Source organism: Ranitomeya imitator, chromosome 5 (assembly GCF_032444005.1).
Source record: "Ranitomeya imitator isolate aRanImi1 chromosome 5, aRanImi1.pri, whole genome shotgun sequence".
In the NCBI taxonomy this organism is placed as follows: Eukaryota; Metazoa; Chordata; class Amphibia; order Anura; family Dendrobatidae; genus Ranitomeya; species Ranitomeya imitator.
The window spans coordinates 683,878,039-683,899,108 of NC_091286.1; the positions used below are offsets into that span (position 1 = coordinate 683,878,039).

Sequence of the window (21,070 nt, forward strand, 5' to 3'; positions counted from 1 at the left end):
CAGGTAGGAATTGGTTGGCTGTGTAAATTTAGAAACTAATCCGCAGCATTGCACGCTTGGCGATTCCAAGCGCTGTGGATTAGACAGGGGTGGAAAGAGATGATTTGCATAGCTCCGCCTACTGCAAAGGATTCTGGGTAAACCTGCTATTCTTTGTATTATGCTGCTTGCAAGTACTTTCCGTTTCAGGAAAGCATCCACTATGTATTTCCTTTAAGTAGAGGGCTTTTCGGTCTCTTTCGTCCCGCTACATTTAGCCCAACTTGGGTCTCTCCCTAAGGTGGCTAGCATGTATGTATCGCTTGCTCACCGAGCCCCACTCCATACAGCCAACCAATTCCAGCCCTGTGCTGATGAGGGCCTAAAGCCCGAAACACGTGTCCACAGGTAGGAATTGGTTGGCTGTGTAAATTTAGAAACTAATCCGCAGCATTGCACGCTTGGCGATTCCAAGCGCTGTGGATTAGACAGGGGTGGAAAGAGATGATTTGCATAGCTCCGCCTACTGCAAAGGATTCTGGGTAAACCTGCTATTCTTTGTATTATGCTGCTTGCAAGTACTTTCCGTTTCAGGAAAGCATCCACTATGTATTTCCTTTAAGTAGAGGGCTTTTCGGTCTCTTTCGTCCCGCTACATTTAGCCCAACTTGGGTCTCTCCCTAAGGTGGCTAGCATGTATGTATCGCTTGCTCACCGAGCCCCACTCCATACAGCCAACCAATTCCAGCCCTGTGCTGATGAGGGCCTAAAGCCCGAAACACGTGTCCACAGGTAGGAATTGGTTGGCTGTGTAAATTTAGAAACTAATCCGCAGCATTGCACGCTTGGCGATTCCAAGCGCTGTGGATTAGACAGGGGTGGAAAGAGATGATTTGCATAGCTCCGCCTACTGCAAAGGATTCTGGGTAAACCTGCTATTCTTTGTATTATGCTGCTTGCAAGTACTTTCCGTTTCAGGAAAGCATCCACTATGTATTTCCTTTAAGTAGAGGGCTTTTCGGTCTCTTTCGTCCCGCTACATTTAGCCCAACTTGGGTCTCTCCCTAAGGTGGCTAGCATGTATGTATCGCTTGCTCACCGAGCCCCACTCCATACAGCCAACCAATTCCAGCCCTGTGCTGATGAGGGCCTAAAGCCCGAAACACGTGTCCACAGGTAGGAATTGGTTGGCTGTGTAAATTTAGAAACTAATCCGCAGCATTGCACGCTTGGCGATTCCAAGCGCTGTGGATTAGACAGGGGTGGAAAGAGATGATTTGCATAGCTCCGCCTACTGCAAAGGATTCTGGGTAAACCTGCTATTCTTTGTATTATGCTGCTTGCAAGTACTTTCCGTTTCAGGAAAGCATCCACTATGTATTTCCTTTAAGTAGAGGGCTTTTCGGTCTCTTTCGTCCCGCTACATTTAGCCCAACTTGGGTCTCTCCCTAAGGTGGCTAGCATGTATGTATCGCTTGCTCACCGAGCCCCACTCCATACAGCCAACCAATTCCAGCCCTGTGCTGATGAGGGCCTAAAGCCCGAAACACGTGTCCACAGGTAGGAATTGGTTGGCTGTGTAAATTTAGAAACTAATCCGCAGCATTGCACGCTTGGCGATTCCAAGCGCTGTGGATTAGACAGGGGTGGAAAGAGATGATTTGCATAGCTCCGCCTACTGCAAAGGATTCTGGGTAAACCTGCTATTCTTTGTATTATGCTGCTTGCAAGTACTTTCCGTTTCAGGAAAGCATCCACTATGTACTACTTTTTTCCTCGGAAATTCTATGCACAACTATGATATAGATGAACAAGGTGTTCAGTGCTCAGATTCACGGCCGAGGTGAGGAGGCTGAGCCCGACCACCACTGACCAAGACACAGAAGTACAAGATGATCAGTGCTCAGAGACATGGCTGAGGTGAGGAGGCCGAGCTCGACCACCGCTGAGCAAGACACAGAGGTACAAGGTGTTCAGAGACACGGCCGAGGTGGGGAGGCTGAACCCAGCCACCACTGAGCAAGACACAGACGTACAAGGTGATCAGTGCTCAGAGACACAGGCGAGGTGAGGAGGCCGAGCCTGACCACCACTGAGAAAGACACAGAAGTGGAAACATCAAGACTGGAACGAAATATCTGATACAGATTGTTCCCAGGTTTTATGGACTAATGAGATGAGAGCGACTCCTGATGGAGCAAATGAATGGGCCGGACTGGATCAGTACCGGGCACAGACCTCCATTATCACTCAGATACCAGCGAGGTGGAGGTGGGCACTGCTATGTACCGAGAATATTACAGAGGAGCCAGTTGGACCTCTTCAGGTTGTAGATGGACCAAAATCACCTCCCAAACCTCCTGTCGGTGATTAGAGGACACTTCCTTCAAGCAGTGGAGCAGGAAAAATTCTGCTACTATCTCCAGAAAAACAGAGGTGTTCTGCAGGACAAGGCTTCATCATAGCATCAAAGTCTCCACTGTTCGGGGACAAGCCTTCACGATGAAGAACAATGATCCGGCTCCATCCTTACCGGACCTAAACTCAAGTGTGGCCTGTCTTACACTGGAGATTTCATCATATATCATACTCATCACACCATGTCCACACCAATCCCACGCACCCCCTCAGTGTGTCCGCACCGATCCCCTTCCTGCTCCTGATAATGTGTCCGCACCAATCCTCTCCCCGCTCCTGATAATGTGCCCGCTAATGTCAGCAGTGTGATCAGATGACCTGGTTGCTTTGCTGACGTCATCCGGACCTGAAAGTGCCAGTGTTAGGGCTCCAATTGTACTCGCATCAGAGAGACAGGAGCACAACTAATTGCTTCTCTGAGCTGCTGACAGCTGGCACACAGTGGCACGGCGAAATAAAGTCACCAGGGAGACACGTCAGACCTGCCCCCCCACCCATAGATACGCCCGAGTTTTAGGAGTTCTGGTCTAGAGTTTAGTATAGGGTCGGTATATGTTTTGCAGTCAGGTTTGGGGTCTGTATTTATTTAGGGTTTCTGGTCCAGGGTCTATATTTATTTTTGGGTTCTGGTCCAGGGTCTATATTTATTTTTGGGTTCTGGTCCAGGGTCTATATTTATTTTTGGGTTCTGGTCCAGGGTCTATATTTATTTTTGGGTTCTGGTCCAGGGTCTATATTTATTTTTGGGTTCTGGTCCAGGGTCTGTATCTATTTAGGGTTTCTGGTCCAGGGTCTGTATCTATTTAGGGTTTCTGGTCCAGGGTCTGTATCTATTTAGGGTTTCTGGTCCAGGGTCTGTATCTATTTAGGGTTTCTGGTCCAGGGTCTGCATCTATTTAGGGTTTCTGGTCCAGGGTCTGCATCTATTTAGGGTTTCTGGTCCAGGGTCTGCATCTATTTAGGGTTTCTGGTCCAGGGTCTGCATCTATTTAGGGTTTCTGGTCCAGGGTCTGCATCTATTTAGGGTTTCTGGTCCAGGGTCTGCATCTATTTAGGGTTTCTGGTCCAGGGTCTGCATCTATTTAGGGTTTCTGGTCCAGGGTCTGCATCTATTTAGGGTTTCTGGTCCAGGGTCTGCATCTATTTAGGGTTTCTGGTCCAGGGTCTGCATCTATTTAGGGTTTCTGGTCCAGGGTCTGCATCTATTTAGGGTTTCTGGTCCAGGGTCTGCATCTATTTAGGGTTTCTGGTCCAGGGTCTGCATCTATTTAGGGTTTCTGGTCCAGGGTCTGCATCTATTTAGGGGTTCTGGTCCAGGGTCTGCATCTATTTAGGGGTTCTGGTCCAGGGTCTGTATTTATTTTGGGGTTCTGGTCCAGGGTCTGTATTTATTTTGGGGTTCTGGTCCAGGGTCTGTATTTATTTTGGGGTTCTGGTCCAGGGTCTGTATTTATTTGGGGTTCTGGTCCAGGGTCTGTATTTATTTGGGGTTCTGGTCCAGGGTCTGTATTTATTTTGGGGTTCTGGTCCATGGTCTGTATTTATTTGGGGGTTCTGGTCCAGGGTCTGTATTTATTTGGGGGTTCTGGTCCATGGTCTGTATTTATTTGGGGGTTCTGGTCCAGGGTCTGTATTTATTTGGGGGTTCTGGTCCAGGGTCTGTATTTATTTGGGGGTTCTGGTCCAGGGTCTGTATTTATTTGGGGGTTCTGGTCCAGGGTCTGTATTTATTTGGGGGTTCTGGTCCAGGGTCTGTATTTATTTGGGGGTTCTGGTCCAGGGTCTGTATTTATTTTGGGGTTCTGGTCCATGGTCTGTATTTATTTGGGGGTTCTGGTCCAGGGTCTGTATTTATTTGGGGGTTCTGGTCCAGGGTCTGTATTTATTTGGGGGTTCTGGTCCAGGGTCTGTATTTATTTGGGGGTTCTGCTCCAGGGTCTGTATTTATTTGGGGGTTCTGGTCCAGGGTCTGTATTTATTTGGGGGTTCTGGTCCAGGGTCTGTATTTATTTGGGGGTTCTGGTCCAGGGTCTGTATTTATTTGGGGGTTCTGGTCCAGGGTCTGTATTTATTTGGGGGTTCTGGTCCAGGGTCTGTATTTATTTGGGGGTTCTGGTCCAGGGTCTGTATTTATTTGGGGGTTCTGGTCCAGGGTCTGTATTTATTTGGGGGTTCTGGTCCAGGGTCTGTATTTATTTTGGGGTTCTGGTCCAGGGTCTGTATTTATTTTAGGGTTCTGGTCCAGGGTCTGTATTTATTTTGTGTTCTGGTCCAGGGGCTGTATTTATTTTGGGTTCTGGTCCAGGGGCTGTATTTATTCTGGGTTCTGGTCCAGGGGTTGTATTTACTTTGGGGGCTGGTTCTGTATTTAGGAGATCTGCTCAGGAAGCTATGTCTGTATTACAGGTCTAGGCTTGGAGGGTCCGTATTGGGTCTCTGTTCCTTTTTGGGTGTGAGGACAGAGACCATAAATTTTATTTATGATTCACAAGGGGGATTTACTGTAAATAAATACCGTAGTTGGGAGAAATATTAAAAACCTAAATCTGCCTGATCCCCCCCTCTGGTCCTAGTCATACTGCTCCTGATGTCTCTCCTCTAACACTGCCCCTAATAAACCAGAATGGCTCTATGGGCACTAATGAAGGGATGGCAGCGCCCAGCGTGATCTCTATTAGTGAGGCCAGATGTTACCAAACCCCGGACATGGCGGCACGTGGTGATGTCGCCATTATGTGTTCATCGCTGCCCAACATTCCCGCATCATGTAAGAGGAAGCGGTGTCACAAGGACCGACGGCTCAGAGTGTCATAATCCTAAACTGTATTATTCCTCATTATTACCATAAAATTCCTTTAATCTGACATCCAATAATCTGGAAAAAAAAAACCTTTAAAAAGGTACAGTACAAGCCTCTGGGTAATGTCTGATCCCACAAAGTCAGCTGAGAAGAGCAGGATAATACCGTACGGTGGCGCTTTACATACCGCCGGAGGGCAAATAATCGAGACTGATAGTTTGCTACAATGTATCAGGACAGGTGACATGGATCAGTCTGGAGCGCAGAGGCTGCAGCGCCTGATGGGATCATATAAATATATACACAGTAATATACAGAGAGGGGCACAGACAAGGACAATACGGCCCCCCACCCTACAGGACAATACCACCCCCCACCCTACAGGACAATACGGCCCCCCCCACCCTACAGGACAACGCCGCCTCCCACCCTACAGGACAATACATCACCGCCCCCCACCCTACAGGACAATACATCACCGACCCCCACCCTACAGGACAATACATCACCGACCCCCACCCTACAGGACAATACGGCCCCCCCCACCCTAAAGGACAACGCCGCCCCCCCACCCTACAGGACAACGCCGCCCCCTCACCCTACAGCACAACCCCGCCCCCCCACCCTACAGGACAACCCCGCCCCCCCACCCTACAGGACAACCCCGCCCCCCCACCCTACAGGACAATACGGCCCCCCCCACCCTACAGGACAACGCCGCCCCCCCACCCTACAGGACAATACGGCCCCCCCCCCCACCCTACAGGACAACGCCGCCCCCCCCACCCTACAGCACAATACAGCCCCCCACCCTACAGGACAATACCACCCCCCACCCTACAGGACAATACGGCCCCCCCCACCCTAAAGGACAACGCCGCCCCCCCACCCTACAGGACAACGCCGCCCCCCCACCCTACAGCACAACCCCGCCCCCCCACCCTACAGGACAACCCCGCCCCCCACCCTACAGGACAACCCCGCCCCCCCACCCTACAGGACAATACGGCCCCCCCCACCCTACAGGACAACGCCGCCCCCCCACCCTACAGGACAATACGGCCCCCCCCACCCTACAGGACAACGCCGCCTCCCACCCTACAGGACAACGCCACCCCCCCCACCCTACAGGACAATACGGCCCCCCCACCCTACAGGACAACGCCGCCCCCCCACCCTACAGGACAATACGGCCCCCCCCACCCTACAGGACAACGCCGCCTCCCACCCTACAGGACAACGCCACCCCCCCCACCCTACAGGACAACGCCGCCCCCCCACCCTACAGGACAATACCACCCCCCACCCTACAGCACAATACAGCCCCCCACCCTACAGGACAATACCACCCCCCACCCTACAGGACAATACGGCCCCCCCCACCCTACAGGACAACGCCGCCCCCCCACCCTACAGGACAATACGGCCCCCCCCACACTACAGGACAATACGGCCCCCCCCACCCTACAGGACAACGCCGCCTCCCACCCTACAGCACAACCCCACCCCCCCACCCTACAGCACAATACAGCCCCCCACCCTACAGGACAATACAGCCCCCCACCCTACAGGACAATACAGCCCCCCACCCTACAGGACAATACGGCCCCCCCACCCTACAGGACAATACGGCCCCCCACCCTACAGGACAATACCACCCCCCACCCTACAGGACAATACGGCCCCCCCCCCCACCCTACAGGACAACGCCGCCCCCCCACCCTACAGCACAATACGGCCCCCCCCACCCTACAGGACAATACATCACCGCCCCCCACCCTACAGGACAATACATTACCGCCCCCCACCCTACAGGACAATACATTACCGCCCCCCACCCTACAGGACAATACATCACCGCCCCCCACCCTACAGGACATCACCGCCCCCCACCCTACAGGACATCACCGCCCCCCACCCTACAGGACATCACCGCCCCCCACCCTACAGGACATCACCGCCCCCCACCCTACAGGACATCACCGCCCCCACCCTACAGGACAATACATTACCGCCCCCCACCCTACAGGACAATACATCACCGCCCCCCACCCTACAGGACATCACCGCCCCCCACCCTACAGGACATCACCGCCCCCCACCCTACAGGACATCACCGCCCCCCACCCTACAGGACATCACCGCCCCCCACCCTACAGGACAATACATTACCGCCCCCACCCTACAGCACTGACCCACCAGGCGGCTGCTGTCAGTGGGTGCAGTGCTCTGCAGGCTCCTGCTCTCTTCTCCGCACTCACAATTCGGGTTTATGTACTAATCTGTGACTATCTGATAATCCAGAACACCCGATAATTCGGAAACCATCAGGTCCTGTTACTGCACACATAGCAAAGTGTCCAGACATAGAGAGCAGCGACTCCTGTGACTCCCAGACACAGCGGACCTCAGCCCCGCACCATATATACATGACACACACGGGGTCACACTGACACTCACCCCAAACCAGCGCGGAGACTTCAGCAAGTTACCTAACAGTGAGGAGGACAGCCAGCGGCAACAAACTACAACTTCCGGCATGCTGCAGAGACTACAAGTACGGCGGCCGGGCGGGGACAAGAGGCTGAACTACGCGTTCTCCTGCTGCATTGACTGAGGACTGTTGATAGGTCACATGACCGTGTGTGACCAATCACTGCTGACCAGAACAGCACGTGAATGTGTTGTTTTCAGCAACACTGATAGCACTCGTGCTCTGCTCTGCGCCTCTGGGGTCCGTGTTCAATTAGGGGGTCTGGCGTATGTGTTAGGGTAGTCTGGGGTCTGTATTAGGTTAGTGGTCTGGGGTCTATTAGGTTAGTGGTTTGGTGTATGTATTAGGTTAGTGGTCTGGGGTCTGTATTAGGTTAGGGGTCTGTATTAGGTTAGGGGGTCTGGTCTGGCGTCTGTATTAGGTTAGTGGTCTGGGGTCTGTATTAGGTTAGGGGTCTGGGGTCTGTATTAGGTTAGGGGTCTGTATTAGGTTAGGGGGTCTGGTCTGGCGTCTGTATTAGGTTAGTGGTCTGGTCTGGGGTCTGTATTAGGTTAGGGGTCTGGGGTCTGTATTAGGTTAGGGGTCTGGGGTCTGTATTAGGTTAGGGGGTCTGGTCTGGGGTCTGTATTAGGTTAGTGGTCTGGGGTCTGTATTAGGTTAGGGGTCTGGGGTCTGTATTAGGTTAGGGTGTCTGGTCTGGGGTCTGTATTAGGTTAGGGGTCTGGGGTCTGTATTAGGTTAGGGTGTCTGGTCTGGGGTCTGTATTAGGTTAGGGGGTCTGGTCTGGCGTCTGTATTAGGTTAGTGGTCTGGGGTCTATTAGGTTAGTGGTCTGGGGTCTGTATTAGGTTAGGGGGTCTGGTCTGGCGTCTGTATTAGGTTAGGGGGTCTGGGGTATGTATTAGGTTAGGGGGTCTGGTCTGGGGTCTGTATTAGGTTACTGGTCTGGGGTCTGTATTAGGTTAGTGGTCTGGGGTCTATTAGGTTAGTGGTCTGGGGTCTGTATTAGGTTAGGGGGTCTGGTCTGGGGTCTGTATTAGGTTAGTGGTCTGGGGTCTGTAGTAGGTTAGGGGGTCTGGTCTGGGGTCTGTTAGATTTGGGGTCTGTTCGGCTGATCTGTATTTGAGGGTACTAATCTAGGGTCTGTAGTAGGTTAGTGGTCTAGGGTCTGTATTAGTTTGGGGGTCTGTATTACATTAGTGGTCTATTAGTTTTGGGGTCTGTATTAGGTTAGTGGTCTGGGGTCTGTATTACGTTAGTTAATTTAGAGGGTCTGGTCTGGGTTCTGAATTAATTTATAGTGTCTGGATTGCTGTCTATTAGATTAGATGTGTGGTTTGGGGTCTGTGTAAAATTGGGGTTGGGTCTACATTAGTTTAGGGGTCTGTGTTTAAGTGGCCTGGTCAGTGGTATGTGTTAGTTTAGGGGGTCTGGTCAGTGGTATGTGTTATTTATGGGGTCTGGTCAGTGGTATGTGTTAGTTTAGGGGGTCTGGTCAGTGGTATGTGTTTAGGGGTCTGGTCAGTGGTATGTGTTATTTATGGGGTCTGGTCAGTGGTATGTGTTAGTTTAGGGGGTCTGGTCAGTGGTATGTGTTAGTTTAGGGGGTCTGGTCAGTGGTGTGTGTTAGTTTTAGGGGGTCTGGTCAGTGGTGTGTGTTAGTTTTAGGGGGTCTGGTCTGTGTGTTAGTTTAGGGGGTCTGGTCTGTGGTGTGTGTTAGTTTAGGGGGTCTGGTCTGTGGTGTGTGTTAGTTTAGGGGGTCTGGTCTGTGGTGTGTGTTAGTTTAGGGGGTCTGGTCAGTGGTGTGTGTTAGTTTAGGGGGTCTGGTCTGTGGTGTGTGTTAGTTTAGGGGGTCTGGTCTGTGGTGTGTGTTAGTTTAGGGGGTCTGGTCTGTGGTGTGTGTTAGTTTAGGGGGTCTGGTCTGTGGTGTGTGTTAGTTTAGGGGGTCTGGTCTGTGGTCTGTGTTAGTTTAGGGGGTCTGGTCTGTGGTGTGTTAGTTTAGGGGGTCTGGTCTGTGGTGTGTGTTAGTTTAGGGGGTCTGGTCTGTGTTAGTTTAGGGGGTCTGGTCTGTGGTGTATTAGTTTAGGGGGTCTGGTCAGTGGTGTATGTTAGTTTAGGGGGTCTGGTCAGTGGTGTATGTTAGTTTAGGGGGTCTGGTCTGTGGTGTGTTAGTTTAGGGGGACTGGTCTGTGGTCTGTGTTAGTTTAGGGGGTCTGGTCTGTGGTGTATTAGTTTAGGGGGTCTGGTCTGTGGTGTGTGTTAGTTTAGGGGGTCTGGTCAGTGGTGTATGTTAGTTTAGGGGGTCTGGTCTGTGGTGTATTAGTTTAGGGGGTCTGGTCTGTGGTGTGTTAGTTTAGGGGGTCTGGTCTGTGGTGTATTAGTTTAGGGGGTCTGGTCTGTGGTGTGTTAGTTTAGGGGGTCTGGTCTGTGGTGTGTGTTAGTTTAGGGGGTCTGGTCTGTGGTGGGTGTTAGTTTAGGGGGTCTGGTCAGTGCTTTGTGTTAGTTTAGGGGGTCTGGTCTGTGGTGTGTTAGTTTAGGGGGTCTGGTCAGTGGTGTATGTTAGTTTAGGGGGTCTGCTCAGTGGTATGTGTTAGTTTAGGGGGTCTGGTCAGGGGTGTGTGTTTTAGGGGGTCTGGTCAGTGGTATGTGTTAGTTTAGGGGGTCTGGTCTGTGGTGTGTGTTAGTTTTAGGGGGTCTGGTCTGTGGTGTGTGTTAGTTTAGGGGGTCTGGTCAGTGGTATGTGTTAGTTTAGGGGTCTGGTTAGTGGTATGTGTTAGTTTAGGGGGTCTGGTCTGTGGTGTGTGTTAGTTTAGGGGGTCTGGTCAGTGGTATGTGTTAGTTTAGGGGGTCTGGTGAAACAGCCGCGGCTAGAAATACCAAAACCGTTGCACTACTCTTAGGGTAAATGACAGAAAAACAGCTTGAATGATGGACGATAGGAACCCACACCGATGTAGGAGGGTCCCAGGGAGAGTCCAATCGTTTTGGGGTAATGAAGGAACGGGGGATTTCTGTCCTATATAACTACCGGCGTGCCCCAGCAATGACTCCTGTCCTAACAAGGACAGGCCCAAATATGCCCCACTATGGACATCCCTCCACCGTATAAGATGTGATATAGCGCCTCCCTTGTCCTTGTTAGGACAGGAGTCATTGCTGGGGCACGACAGGGGTTATATAGGACAGAAATCCCCCGTTCCTTCATTACCCCAAAACTATTGGACTCTCCCTGGGACCCTCCTACATCGGTGTGGGTTCCTATCGTCCATCATTGGTGAGATCAAACCAATTTTTATATGAGCACGGTTTTCGGCGTGAGCACTTTGTGTATATGTTGTATTGTTTCGTCCACTTTTTTATAATATTATTAGTAAAGGTTATGTTTTATTCTAGTGGGTTTTTGCTCTTCAAGCTGTTCTTTAGGGGGTCTGGTCAGTGGTATGTGTTAGTTTAGGGGGTCTGGTCTGTGGTGTGTGTTAGTTTAGGGGGTCTGGTCTGTGGTGTGTTAGTTTAGGGGGTCTGGTCTGTGATGTGTGTTAGTTTAGGGGGTCTGGTCTGTGGTGTGTTAGTTTAGGGGGTCTGGTCTGTGGTGTGTGTTAGTTTAGGGGGTCTGGTCAGTGGTATGTGTTAGTTTAGGGGGTCTGGTCTGTGGTGTGTGTTAGTTTAGGGGGTCTGGTCTGTGGTGTGTTAGTTTAGGGGGTCTGGTCTGTGATGTGTGTTAGTTTAGGGGGTCTGGTCTGTGATGTGTGTTAGTTTAGGGGGTCTGGTCTGTGGTGTGTGTTAGTTTAGGGGGTCTGGTCTGTGGTGTGTGTTAGTTTAGGGGGTCTGGTCTGTGATGTGTGTTAGTTTGGGGGGTCTGGTCTGTGGTGTGTTAGTTTTAGGGGGTCTGGTCTGTGATGTGTGTTAGTTTAGGGGGTCTGGTCTGTGATGTGTGTTAGTTTAGGGGGTCTGGTCTGTGATGTGTGTTAGTTTAGGGGGCCTGGTCTGTGGTGTGTTAGTTTAGGGGGTCTGGTCTGTGGTGTGTGTTAGTTTAGGGGGTCTGGTCTGTGGTGTGTGTTAGTTTAGGGGGTCTGGCCTGTGGTGTGTGTTAGTTTAGGGGGTCTGGTCTGTGGTGTGTGTTAGTTTAGGGGGTCTGGTCTGTGGTGTGTTAGTTTAGGGGGTCTGGTCTGTGGTGTGTGTTAGTTTAGGGGGTCTGGTCTGTGATGTGTGTTAGTTTAGGGGGTCTGGTCTGTGGTGTGTGTTAGTTTAGGGGGTCTGGTCTGTGGTGTGTGTTAGTTTAGGGGGTCTGGTCTGTGATGTGTGTTAGTTTAGGGGGTCTGGTCTGTGGTGTGTTTTAGTTTAGGGGGTCTGGTCTGTGGTGTGTGTTAGTTTAGGGGGTCTGGTCTGTGGTGTGTTAGTTTAGGGGGTCTGGTCTGTGGTGTGTGTTAGTTTAGGGGGTCTGGTGTCATGATCCCAATGGCGGGGGATCACAAAAGGACAAGCACAAAAAATAAAACAAGCTCTAGGGTGATGGAAAGTGAGCTGACCGCGCTCCTGAACCTAACCACACAACTAGCAGTAGCCGGGGAACGTGCCTACGATGATCCTAGACGTCTCGCTCCAGCCGAAGGACTAACTTCCCCTATAAGAAGAAATACAGACCTCACTTGCCTCCAGAGATACACCCCACAGAAATAGCAGCCCCCCACATGTAATAACGGTGAAATGAGAGGAAATCACAAACGTAGAGATGAAAACAGAATCAGCAAAAATGAGGCCCGCTAAAGCTAGATAGCAGAGGATACAAAAGAGAACTGCGCGGTCAGCGAAAAACCCTTCAAAAAACCATCCTGAAATTACTTGAACTCATGTGCCAACTCATGGAACATGAGGAGTAATTTCAGCCCACTAGAGCAACCAGCAAGAGGAATCACATAACTGCAAGCTGGACTAAGACAAAATGAAAACAAAACATAGAACCAGAAAATCAAAACTTAGCTTGTCCAGAAGATCACAGACGCAGGGAGCAGAGGTAAACAGACACGCTGATTACATTGATAGCCGGCGAGGAAATGACAAGAAAGCCAGGTTAAGTAGGAAACACCCATAACCTGATGGAACAGGTGGACACCAGAGACTGCAGAAACACAAGTCACCCAGTACCATCAGTAACCACCAGAGGGAGCCCAAAAACAGAACTCACAACAGTACCCCCCCCTTGAGGAGGGGTCACCGAACCCTCACGAGAACCACCAGGGCGACCAGGATGAGCCCTATGAAAAGCACGGACCAAATCGGCAGCATGAACATCAGAGGCAATCACCCAAGAATTATCCTCCTGACCATAACCCTTCCACTTGACCAAATACTGGAGCTTCCGTCTGGAAACACGAGAATCCAAGATCTTCTCAACAACATACTCCAATTCACCCTCCACCAGCACCGGATCAGGAGGCTCAAGAGAAGGAACGACAGGTACCTCATACTTCCGCAACAACGACCGATGGAACACATTATGAATAGCAAACGATGCCGGGAGATCCAAACGAAACGACACAGGGTTAAGAATTTCCAAGATCTTATAGGGACCGATAAACCGAGGCTTGAACTTAGGAGAAGAGACCTTCATAGGAACAAAACGAGAAGACAACCACACCAAGTCCCCAACAAGAAGTCGAGGACCCACGCGGCGACGGCGATTAGCAAACTGCTGAGCCTTCTCCTGGGACAACTTCAAATTGTCCACCACATGACTCCAAATCCGATGTAACCTATCCACCACCATGTCCACTCCAGGACAATCAGAAGGCTCAACCTGACCAGAGGAAAAACGAGGATGAAACCCCGAATTACAAAAGAAAGGAGAAACCAAGGTAGCAGAACTAGCCCGATTATTAAGGGCAAACTCGGCAAGCGGCAAAAAGGAAACCCAGTCATCCTGATCAGCAGAAACAAAACACCTTAAATAAGTTTCTAAAGTCTGATTAGTTCGTTCCATCTGGCCATTCGTCTGAGGATGAAATGCAGACGAAAAGGACAAATCAATGCCCATCTTAGCACAAAACGTACGCCAAAATCTAGACACAAACTGGGATCCCCTGTCAGAAACGATGTTCTCCGGAATGCCATGCAAACGAACCACGTTTTGAAAAAACAGAGGGACCAACTCAGAGGAGGAAGGTAACTTAGGCAAGGGTACCAGATGAACCATCTTAGAAAAGCGGTCACACACAACCCATATGACGGACATTTTTTGAGAGACAGGGAGATCCGAAATAAAGTCCATGGAAATGTGCGTCCAAGGCCTCTTCGGAATAGGCAAAGGTAACAACAATCCACTGGCCCGAGAACAGCAAGGCTTAGCCCGAGCGCAAACTCCACAAGACTGCACAAAAGAACGCACATCCCTTGACAAGGAAGGCCACCAAAAAGACCTGGCCACCAAGTCTCTAGTACCAAATATTCCAGGATGACCTGCCAACACAGAAGAATGAACCTCGGAGATGACTCTACTGGTCCAATTATCCGGAACAAACAGTCTTTCCGGCGGACAACAATCAGGTTTATCCGCCTGAAACTCTTGCAAAGCACGTCGCAAGTCTGGGGAGACCGCCGACAAAATCACTCCATCCCTAAGGATACCAGTAGGCTCAGAATTTCCAGGGGAATCAGGCACAAAACTCCTAGACAAAGCATCCGCCTTCACATTCTTTGAACCTGGCAGGTATGAAACCACAAAATTGAAACGAGAGAAAAACAGTGACCAACGAGCCTGTCTAGGATTCAGACGCTTGGCAGACTCAAGGTACATCAGATTTTTGTGATCAGTCAAGACCACCACACGATGTCTAGCACCCTCAAGCCAATGACGCCACTCCTCAAATGCCCACTTCATGGCCAAAAGCTCTCGATTACCAACATCATAATTTCGTTCAGCGGGCGAAAATTTTCTAGAAAAGAACGCACATGGCTTCATCACTGAGCCATCGGAACTTCTCTGTGACAAAACCGCCCCCGCTCCGATCTCGGAAGCATCAACCTCAACCTGAAAAGGAAGCGACGTATCTGGCTGACGCAACACAGGAGCAGAAGAAAACCGGCGCTTAAGTTCCTGAAACGCCTCCACAGCCACAGGAGACCAATCAGTAACATCAGCACCCTTTTTAGTCAAATCCGTCAAAGGCTTAACCACACTAGAAAAATTAGTTATGAAGCGACGATAAAAATTAGCAAAGCCCAAGAACTTCTGTAGACTCTTAAGAGATGTAGGCTGCGTCCAGTCACAAATAGCCTGAACCTTGACGGGATCCATCTCAATAGTGGAAGGGGAAAAAATATACCCCAAAAAAGAAATCTTCTGGACTCCAAAGATACATTTAGAACCCTTTACAAACAAAGAATTGGCCCGCAGGACCTGAAACACCTTCCTGACCTGCTGAACATGAGACTCCCAGTCATCAGAAAAAACCAAAACATCATCCAAATACACGATAATAAATTTATCCAGATATTCACGGAAAATATCATGCATAAAAGACTGGAAGACAGAAGGAGCATTAGAAAGTCCAAAAGGCATCACCAAATACTCGAAGTGGCCCTCAGGTGTATTAAATGCGGTTTTCCACTCATCCCCCTGCCTTATCCGCACAAGATTATACGCACCCCTAAGATCAATCTTAGTGAACCATTTAGCCCCCTTAATGCGAGCAAACAAATCAGTCAACAATGGCAAAGGATACTGATATTTGACTGTAATCTTATTCAAAAGACGATAATCTATGCAAGGCCTCAAGGAACCATCTTTCTTAGCCACAAAAAAGAAACCTGCTCCCAAAGGGGATGAAGATGGACGGATATGTCCCTTTTCCAAGGACTCCTTAATATAATTCCGCATAGCAGCATGCTCTGGCACTGACAGATTGAACAAACGACCTTTAGGGAACTTACTGCCAGGAATCAAATCTATAGCACAATCGCAATCCCTGTGAGGAGGAAGCGAACTGAGCTTAGGCTCCTCAAAAAGCTCCCGATAATCAGACAAAAATACCGGAACCTCAGAAGGAGTAGATGAAGCGATAGAAATCGGAGATGCATCATCATGAACCCCCTGACATCCCCAGCTTAACACAGACATTGTTTTCCATTCCAGGACTGGGTTATGAATTTGTAACCATGGCAGACCAAGCACTAAGACATCATGTAAATTATACAGTACCAGAAAGCGAATCACCTCCTGATGAGCGGGAGTCACGCATGGTCACTTGTGTCCAGTACTGAGGTTTATTCATAGCCAAAGGCGTAGAATCAATTCCTTTCAAAGGAATAGGAACTTCCAGAGGTTCCAGACTAAACCCACAGCGTTTGGCAAATGACCAATCCATAAGACTCAGGGCAGCGCCTGAATCCACATAGGCATCGACGGAAATGGATGATAATGAACAAATCAGCGTCACAGACAGAATGAACTTAGACTGTAAAGTACCAATGGCAACAGACTTATCAACCTTTTTTGTGCGTTTAGAGCATGCTGATATAACATGAGCTGAATCACCACAATAAAAACACAATCCATTTTTCCGCCTATAATCTTGCCGTTCACTTCTGGACTGAATTCTATCACATTGCATTATCTCAGGTGCCTGCTCAGAAGACACCGCCAAATGGTGCACAGGTTTGCGCTCCCGTAAACGCCGATCAATCTGAATAGCCATAGTCATGGATTCATTCAGACCTGTAGGCGCCGGGAACCCCACCATAACATCTTTAATGGCTTCAGAAAGACCATCTCTGAATTTTGCAGCCAGAGCGCACTCATTCCACTGAGTAAGCACCGACCATTTCCGAAATTTCTGACAATATATTTCTGCTTCGTCTTGCCCCTGAGAGAGAGTTAATAAAGCTTTTTCAGCCTGAATCTCAAGGTTAGGTTCCTCATAGAGCAAACCCAATGGCAGAAAAAACGCATCCACATTGAGCAACGCAGGATCCCCTGGTGCCAATGCAAATGCCCAATTCTGAGGGTCACCCCGCAGGAACGATATAACAATCTTGACCTGCTGAGCAGGGTCTCCAGAGGAGCGAGATTTCAAGGAAAGAAACAACTTGCAATTATTCCTAATATTCAAAAAACTAGATCTATCTCCAGAAAAAAACTCTGGGACAGGAATTCTAGGTTCAGAGATAGGCGTATGTACAACAAAATCTTGTATATTTTGAACCTTAGCAGCAAGATTATTCAGGCTAGAAGCCAAACTCTGGACGTCCATGATTAACAGCTAAAGTCTGAGCCATTCAAGGATTAAGAGGAGGAAAAAAGCAATTAAGGCTAGGCAGCACACACTGAGGAGGAAAAAAAAAAAAAAAACCTCAGACTACTTTTCCTCCTACTTCAGCCAAAACCATGACCAATTTTTATTTTTTATGGCCGGCTATACTGTCATGATCCCAATGGCGGGGGATCACAAAAGGACAAGCACAAAAAATAAAACAAGCTCTAGGGTGATGGAAACTGAGCTGACCGCGCTCCTGAACTTAACCACACAACTAGCAGTAGCCGGGGAACGTGCCTACGATGATCCTAGACGTCTCGCTCCAGCCGAAGGACTAACTTCCCCTATAAGAAGAAATACAGACCTCACTTGCCTCCAGAGATACACCCCACAGAAATAGCAGCCCCCCACATGTAATAACGGTGAAATGAGAGGAAATCACAAACGTAGAGATGAAAACAGAATCAGCAAAAATGAGGCCCGCTAAAGCTAGATAGCAGAGGATACAAAAGAGAACTGCGCGGTCAGCGAAAAACCCTTCAAAAAACCATCCTGAAATTACTTGAACTCATGTGCCAACTCATGGAACATGAGGAGTAATTTCAGCCCACTAGAGCAACCAGCAAGAGGAATCACATAACTGCAAGCTGGACTCAGACAAAATGAAAACAAAACATAGAACCGGAAAATCAAAACTTAGCTTGTCCAGAAGATCACAGACGCAGGGAGCAGAGGTAAACAGACACGCTGATTACATTGATAGCCGGCGAGGAAATGACAAGAAAGCCAGGTTAAGTAGGAAACACCCATAACCTGATGGAACAGGTGGACACCAGAGACTGCAGAAACACAAGTCACCCAGTACCATCAGTAACCACCAGAGGGAGCCCAAAAACAGAACTCACAACAGTCTGGTCTGTGATGTGTGTTAGTTTAGCGGGTCTGGTCTGTGGTGTGTGTTAGTTTAGGGGGTCTGGTCTGTGGTGTGTGTTAGTTTAGGGGGTCTGGTCTGTGGTGTGTTAGTTTAGGGGGTCTGGTCTGTGGTGTGTGTTAGTTTAGGGGGTCTGGTCTGTGGTGTGTTAGTTTAGGAGGTCTGGTCTGTGGTGTGTGTTAGTTTAGGGGGTCTGGTCTGTGGTGTGTTAGTTTAGGGGGTCTGGTCTGTGGTGTGTGTTAGTTTAGGGGGTCTGGTCTGTGGTGTGTGTTAGTTTAGGGGGTCTGGTCTGTGGTGTGTTAGTTTAGGGGGTCTGGTCTGTGGTGTGTTAGTTTAGGGGGTCTGGTCTGTGGTGTGTTAGTTTAGGAGGTCTGGTCTGTGGTGTGTGTTAGTTTAGGGGGTCTGGTCTGTGGTGTGTTAGTTTAGGGGGTCTGGTCTGTGGTGTGTGTTAGTTTAGGGGGTCTGGTCTGTGGTGTGTGTTAGTTTAGGGGGTCTGGTCTGTGGTGTGTTAGTTTAGGGGGTCTGGTCTGTGGTGTGTTAGTTTAGGGGGTCTGGTCTGTGGTGTGTGTTAGTTTAGGGGGTCTGGTCTGTGGTGTGTGTTAGTTTAGGGGGTCTGGTCTGTGGTGTGTTAGTTTAGGGGGTCTGGTCTGTGGTGTGTTAGTTTAGGAGGTCTGGTCTGTGGTGTGTGTTAGTTTAGGGGGTCTGGTCTGTGGTGTGTTAGTTTAGGGGGTCTGGTCTGTGGTGTGTGTTAGTTTAGGGGGTCTGGTCTGTGGTGTGTGTTAGTTTAGGGGGTCTGGTCTGTGGTGTGTTAGTTTAGGGGGTCTGGTCTGTGGTGTGTTAGTTTAGGGGGTCTGGTCTGTGGGGTGTGTTAGTTTAGGGGGTCTGGTCTGTGGTGTGTGTTAGTTTAGGGGGTCTGGTCTGTGATGTGTGTTAGTTTAGGGGGTCTGGTCTGTGGTGTGTGTTAGTTTAGGGGGTCTGGTCAGTGGTATGTGTTAGTTTAGGGGGTCTGGTCTGTGGTGTGTTAGTTTAGGGGGTCTGGTCAGTGGTATGTGTTAGTTTAGGGGGTCTGGTCTGTGGTGTGTGTTAGTTTAGGGGGTCTGGTCTGTGGTGTGTGTTAGTTTAGGGGGTCTGGTATGTGGTGTATGTTAGTTTAGGGGGTCTGGTATGTGGTGTGTGTTAGTTTAGGGGGTCTGGTCTGTGATGTGTGTTAGTTTAGGGGGTCTGGTCTGTGTTAGTTTAGGGGGTCTGGTCTGTGGTGTGTTAGTTTAGGGGGTCTGGTCTGTGGTGTGTTAGTTTTAGGGGGTCTGGTATGTGGTGTATGTTAGTTTAGGGGGTCTGGTATGTGGTGTGTGTTAGTTTAGGGGGTCTGGTCTGTGATGTGTGTTAGTTTAGGGGGTCTGGTCTGTGTTAGTTTAGGGGGTCTGGTCTGTGGTGTGTTAGTTTAGGGGGTCTGGTCTGTGGTGTGTTAGTTTTAGGGGGTCTGGTATGTGGTGTATGTTAGTTTAGGGGGTCTGGTATGTGGTGTGTGTTAGTTTAGGGGGTCTGGTCTGTGATGTGTGTTAGTTTAGGGGGTCTGGTCTGTGGTGTGTGTTAGTTTAGGGGGTCTGGTCTGTGGTGTGTTAGTTTAGGGCAGTGTTTCTCAACTCCAGACCCACCAACAGGTCATGTTTTCAGGATTTCCGTAGTATTACATAGATGATGGAAGATCACTTGTGCAATATTGATGATATCCTGAACACATGACCTATTGGTGGGTTTTGAGGACCACTGGTTTAGGGGGTCTGGTCTGATGTCTAAGGTTAGGGGGTCTGGTCTGATGTCTTAGGTTAGGGGGTCTGGTCTGAGGTGTGTTAGTTTAGGGGTTCTGGTCTAAAGACTATTAGATTGGGGTTCTGGTCTGAGGTGTGTGTTAGTTTAGGGGGTCTGGTCTAAAGACTTAGCTTAGGGGGTCTGGTCTGGGTTGTGAATTAATTTATGGGGTCTGGTTTGGTGGATATAAGGTTACAGGTCTGGCTTGGGCTCTGTATTATGTTAGGGGTCTGACATATCTTGGGGTTGTTTTGGGGTCTGCAAACATTCTGCGGTTTGGGATTTATGTATTCAGGAGTGCGGGCAACGTCATGTCCGGGTTCTGGTCTAGGGTCTGTATTGGGTAAGGGGTCTTGTCTGAGACCAGATTTTTGTGGGGATGTGATCTGGGGGTCAGTATTTAGGGTTCTCGTCTTCAGTCTAATTTTTTTTAATAGCTCTACACTAAGGCTTGTGAGGACTAAGGATTGTGAAGTCTCCCGCTGTCCTCGGCTTACCTCCATCTAATTAATGAATCATTAGCAGTTTTAATATCATCTCTATAATTATTGTTATATTGTGGGAAAACAGATTTACACTGTACGGATCACCAATTAACACGTATTAATATATCTCGCCTTAATTATCACCCAAGAACATTTTTGGACACTATGAGCCCAATTCATCATTTACATTTATTATTATTTTTAATTTTAAATCACTTTTTCCTTTCCTTTTTTTTTTTTGTTGACTTTTTTTTTTTTTTGCTCCAACTTATTGTGGTTCATGAAAATCAGAAAATGATTTAAATTTTTTCTTGTACCTATTTTTTTGGGGGGGAATTTTTTTTAGAGATTATAACATTGTTTGTACCGCTAAAATGTTGGAAATCATGGTGTACATAGAGCTCAGCATTCTGTGAGCACTGCTACATCTACAGCAGAGAAAACGGGGATTCTACAACCCCTGGCAAAAATTATGGAATCACCGGCCTTGGAGGATGTTCATTCAGTTGTTTAATTTTTATAGAAAAGAAGCCGATCACAGACATGGCACAAAACTAAAGTCATTTCAAATGGCAACTTTCTGGCTTTAAGAAACACTAAAAGAAATCAAGAACAAAAAATGTGGCAGTGAGTAATGGTTACTTTTTTTAACCAAGCAAAGGGGAAAAATTATGAAATCACTCAATTCTGAGGAAAAAATATGGAATCATGAAAAACAAACAAAAAAACACTCCAAAACATCACTAGTATTTTGTTGCACCACCTCTGGCTTCTATTACAGCTTGCAGTCTCTGAGGCCTGGACTTACTGAGTGTCACACAGGACTCTTCATCAATCTGGCTCCAACTTTCTCTGATTGTTGTTGCCCGATCAGCTTTGCAGGTTGGATTCTTGTCATCGACCATTT

The 21,070-nt window shown here is 48.8% G+C and overlaps 1 protein-coding gene across 3 annotated transcripts in view; it reads right to left on the bottom strand.

The window, feature by feature from the left end:
- Nucleotides 1–7,785, bottom strand: part of MSRA (methionine sulfoxide reductase A) — a 342,166-nt gene extending 334,381 nt beyond the window's left edge. For 2 of the 3 annotated variants that reach the window (XM_069728387.1, XM_069728386.1), the window contains exon 1: nt 7,658–7,785. In XM_069728387.1, the coding sequence (XP_069584488.1) occupies nt 7,658–7,738 (81 nt within the window). In that variant the 5' untranslated portion in view covers nt 7,739–7,785. The remainder of the gene's footprint in view (nt 1–7,657) is intronic. The other variant, XM_069728388.1, reaches the window with a different exon arrangement.
- Nucleotides 7,786–21,070: the final 13,285 nt, after the last annotated feature.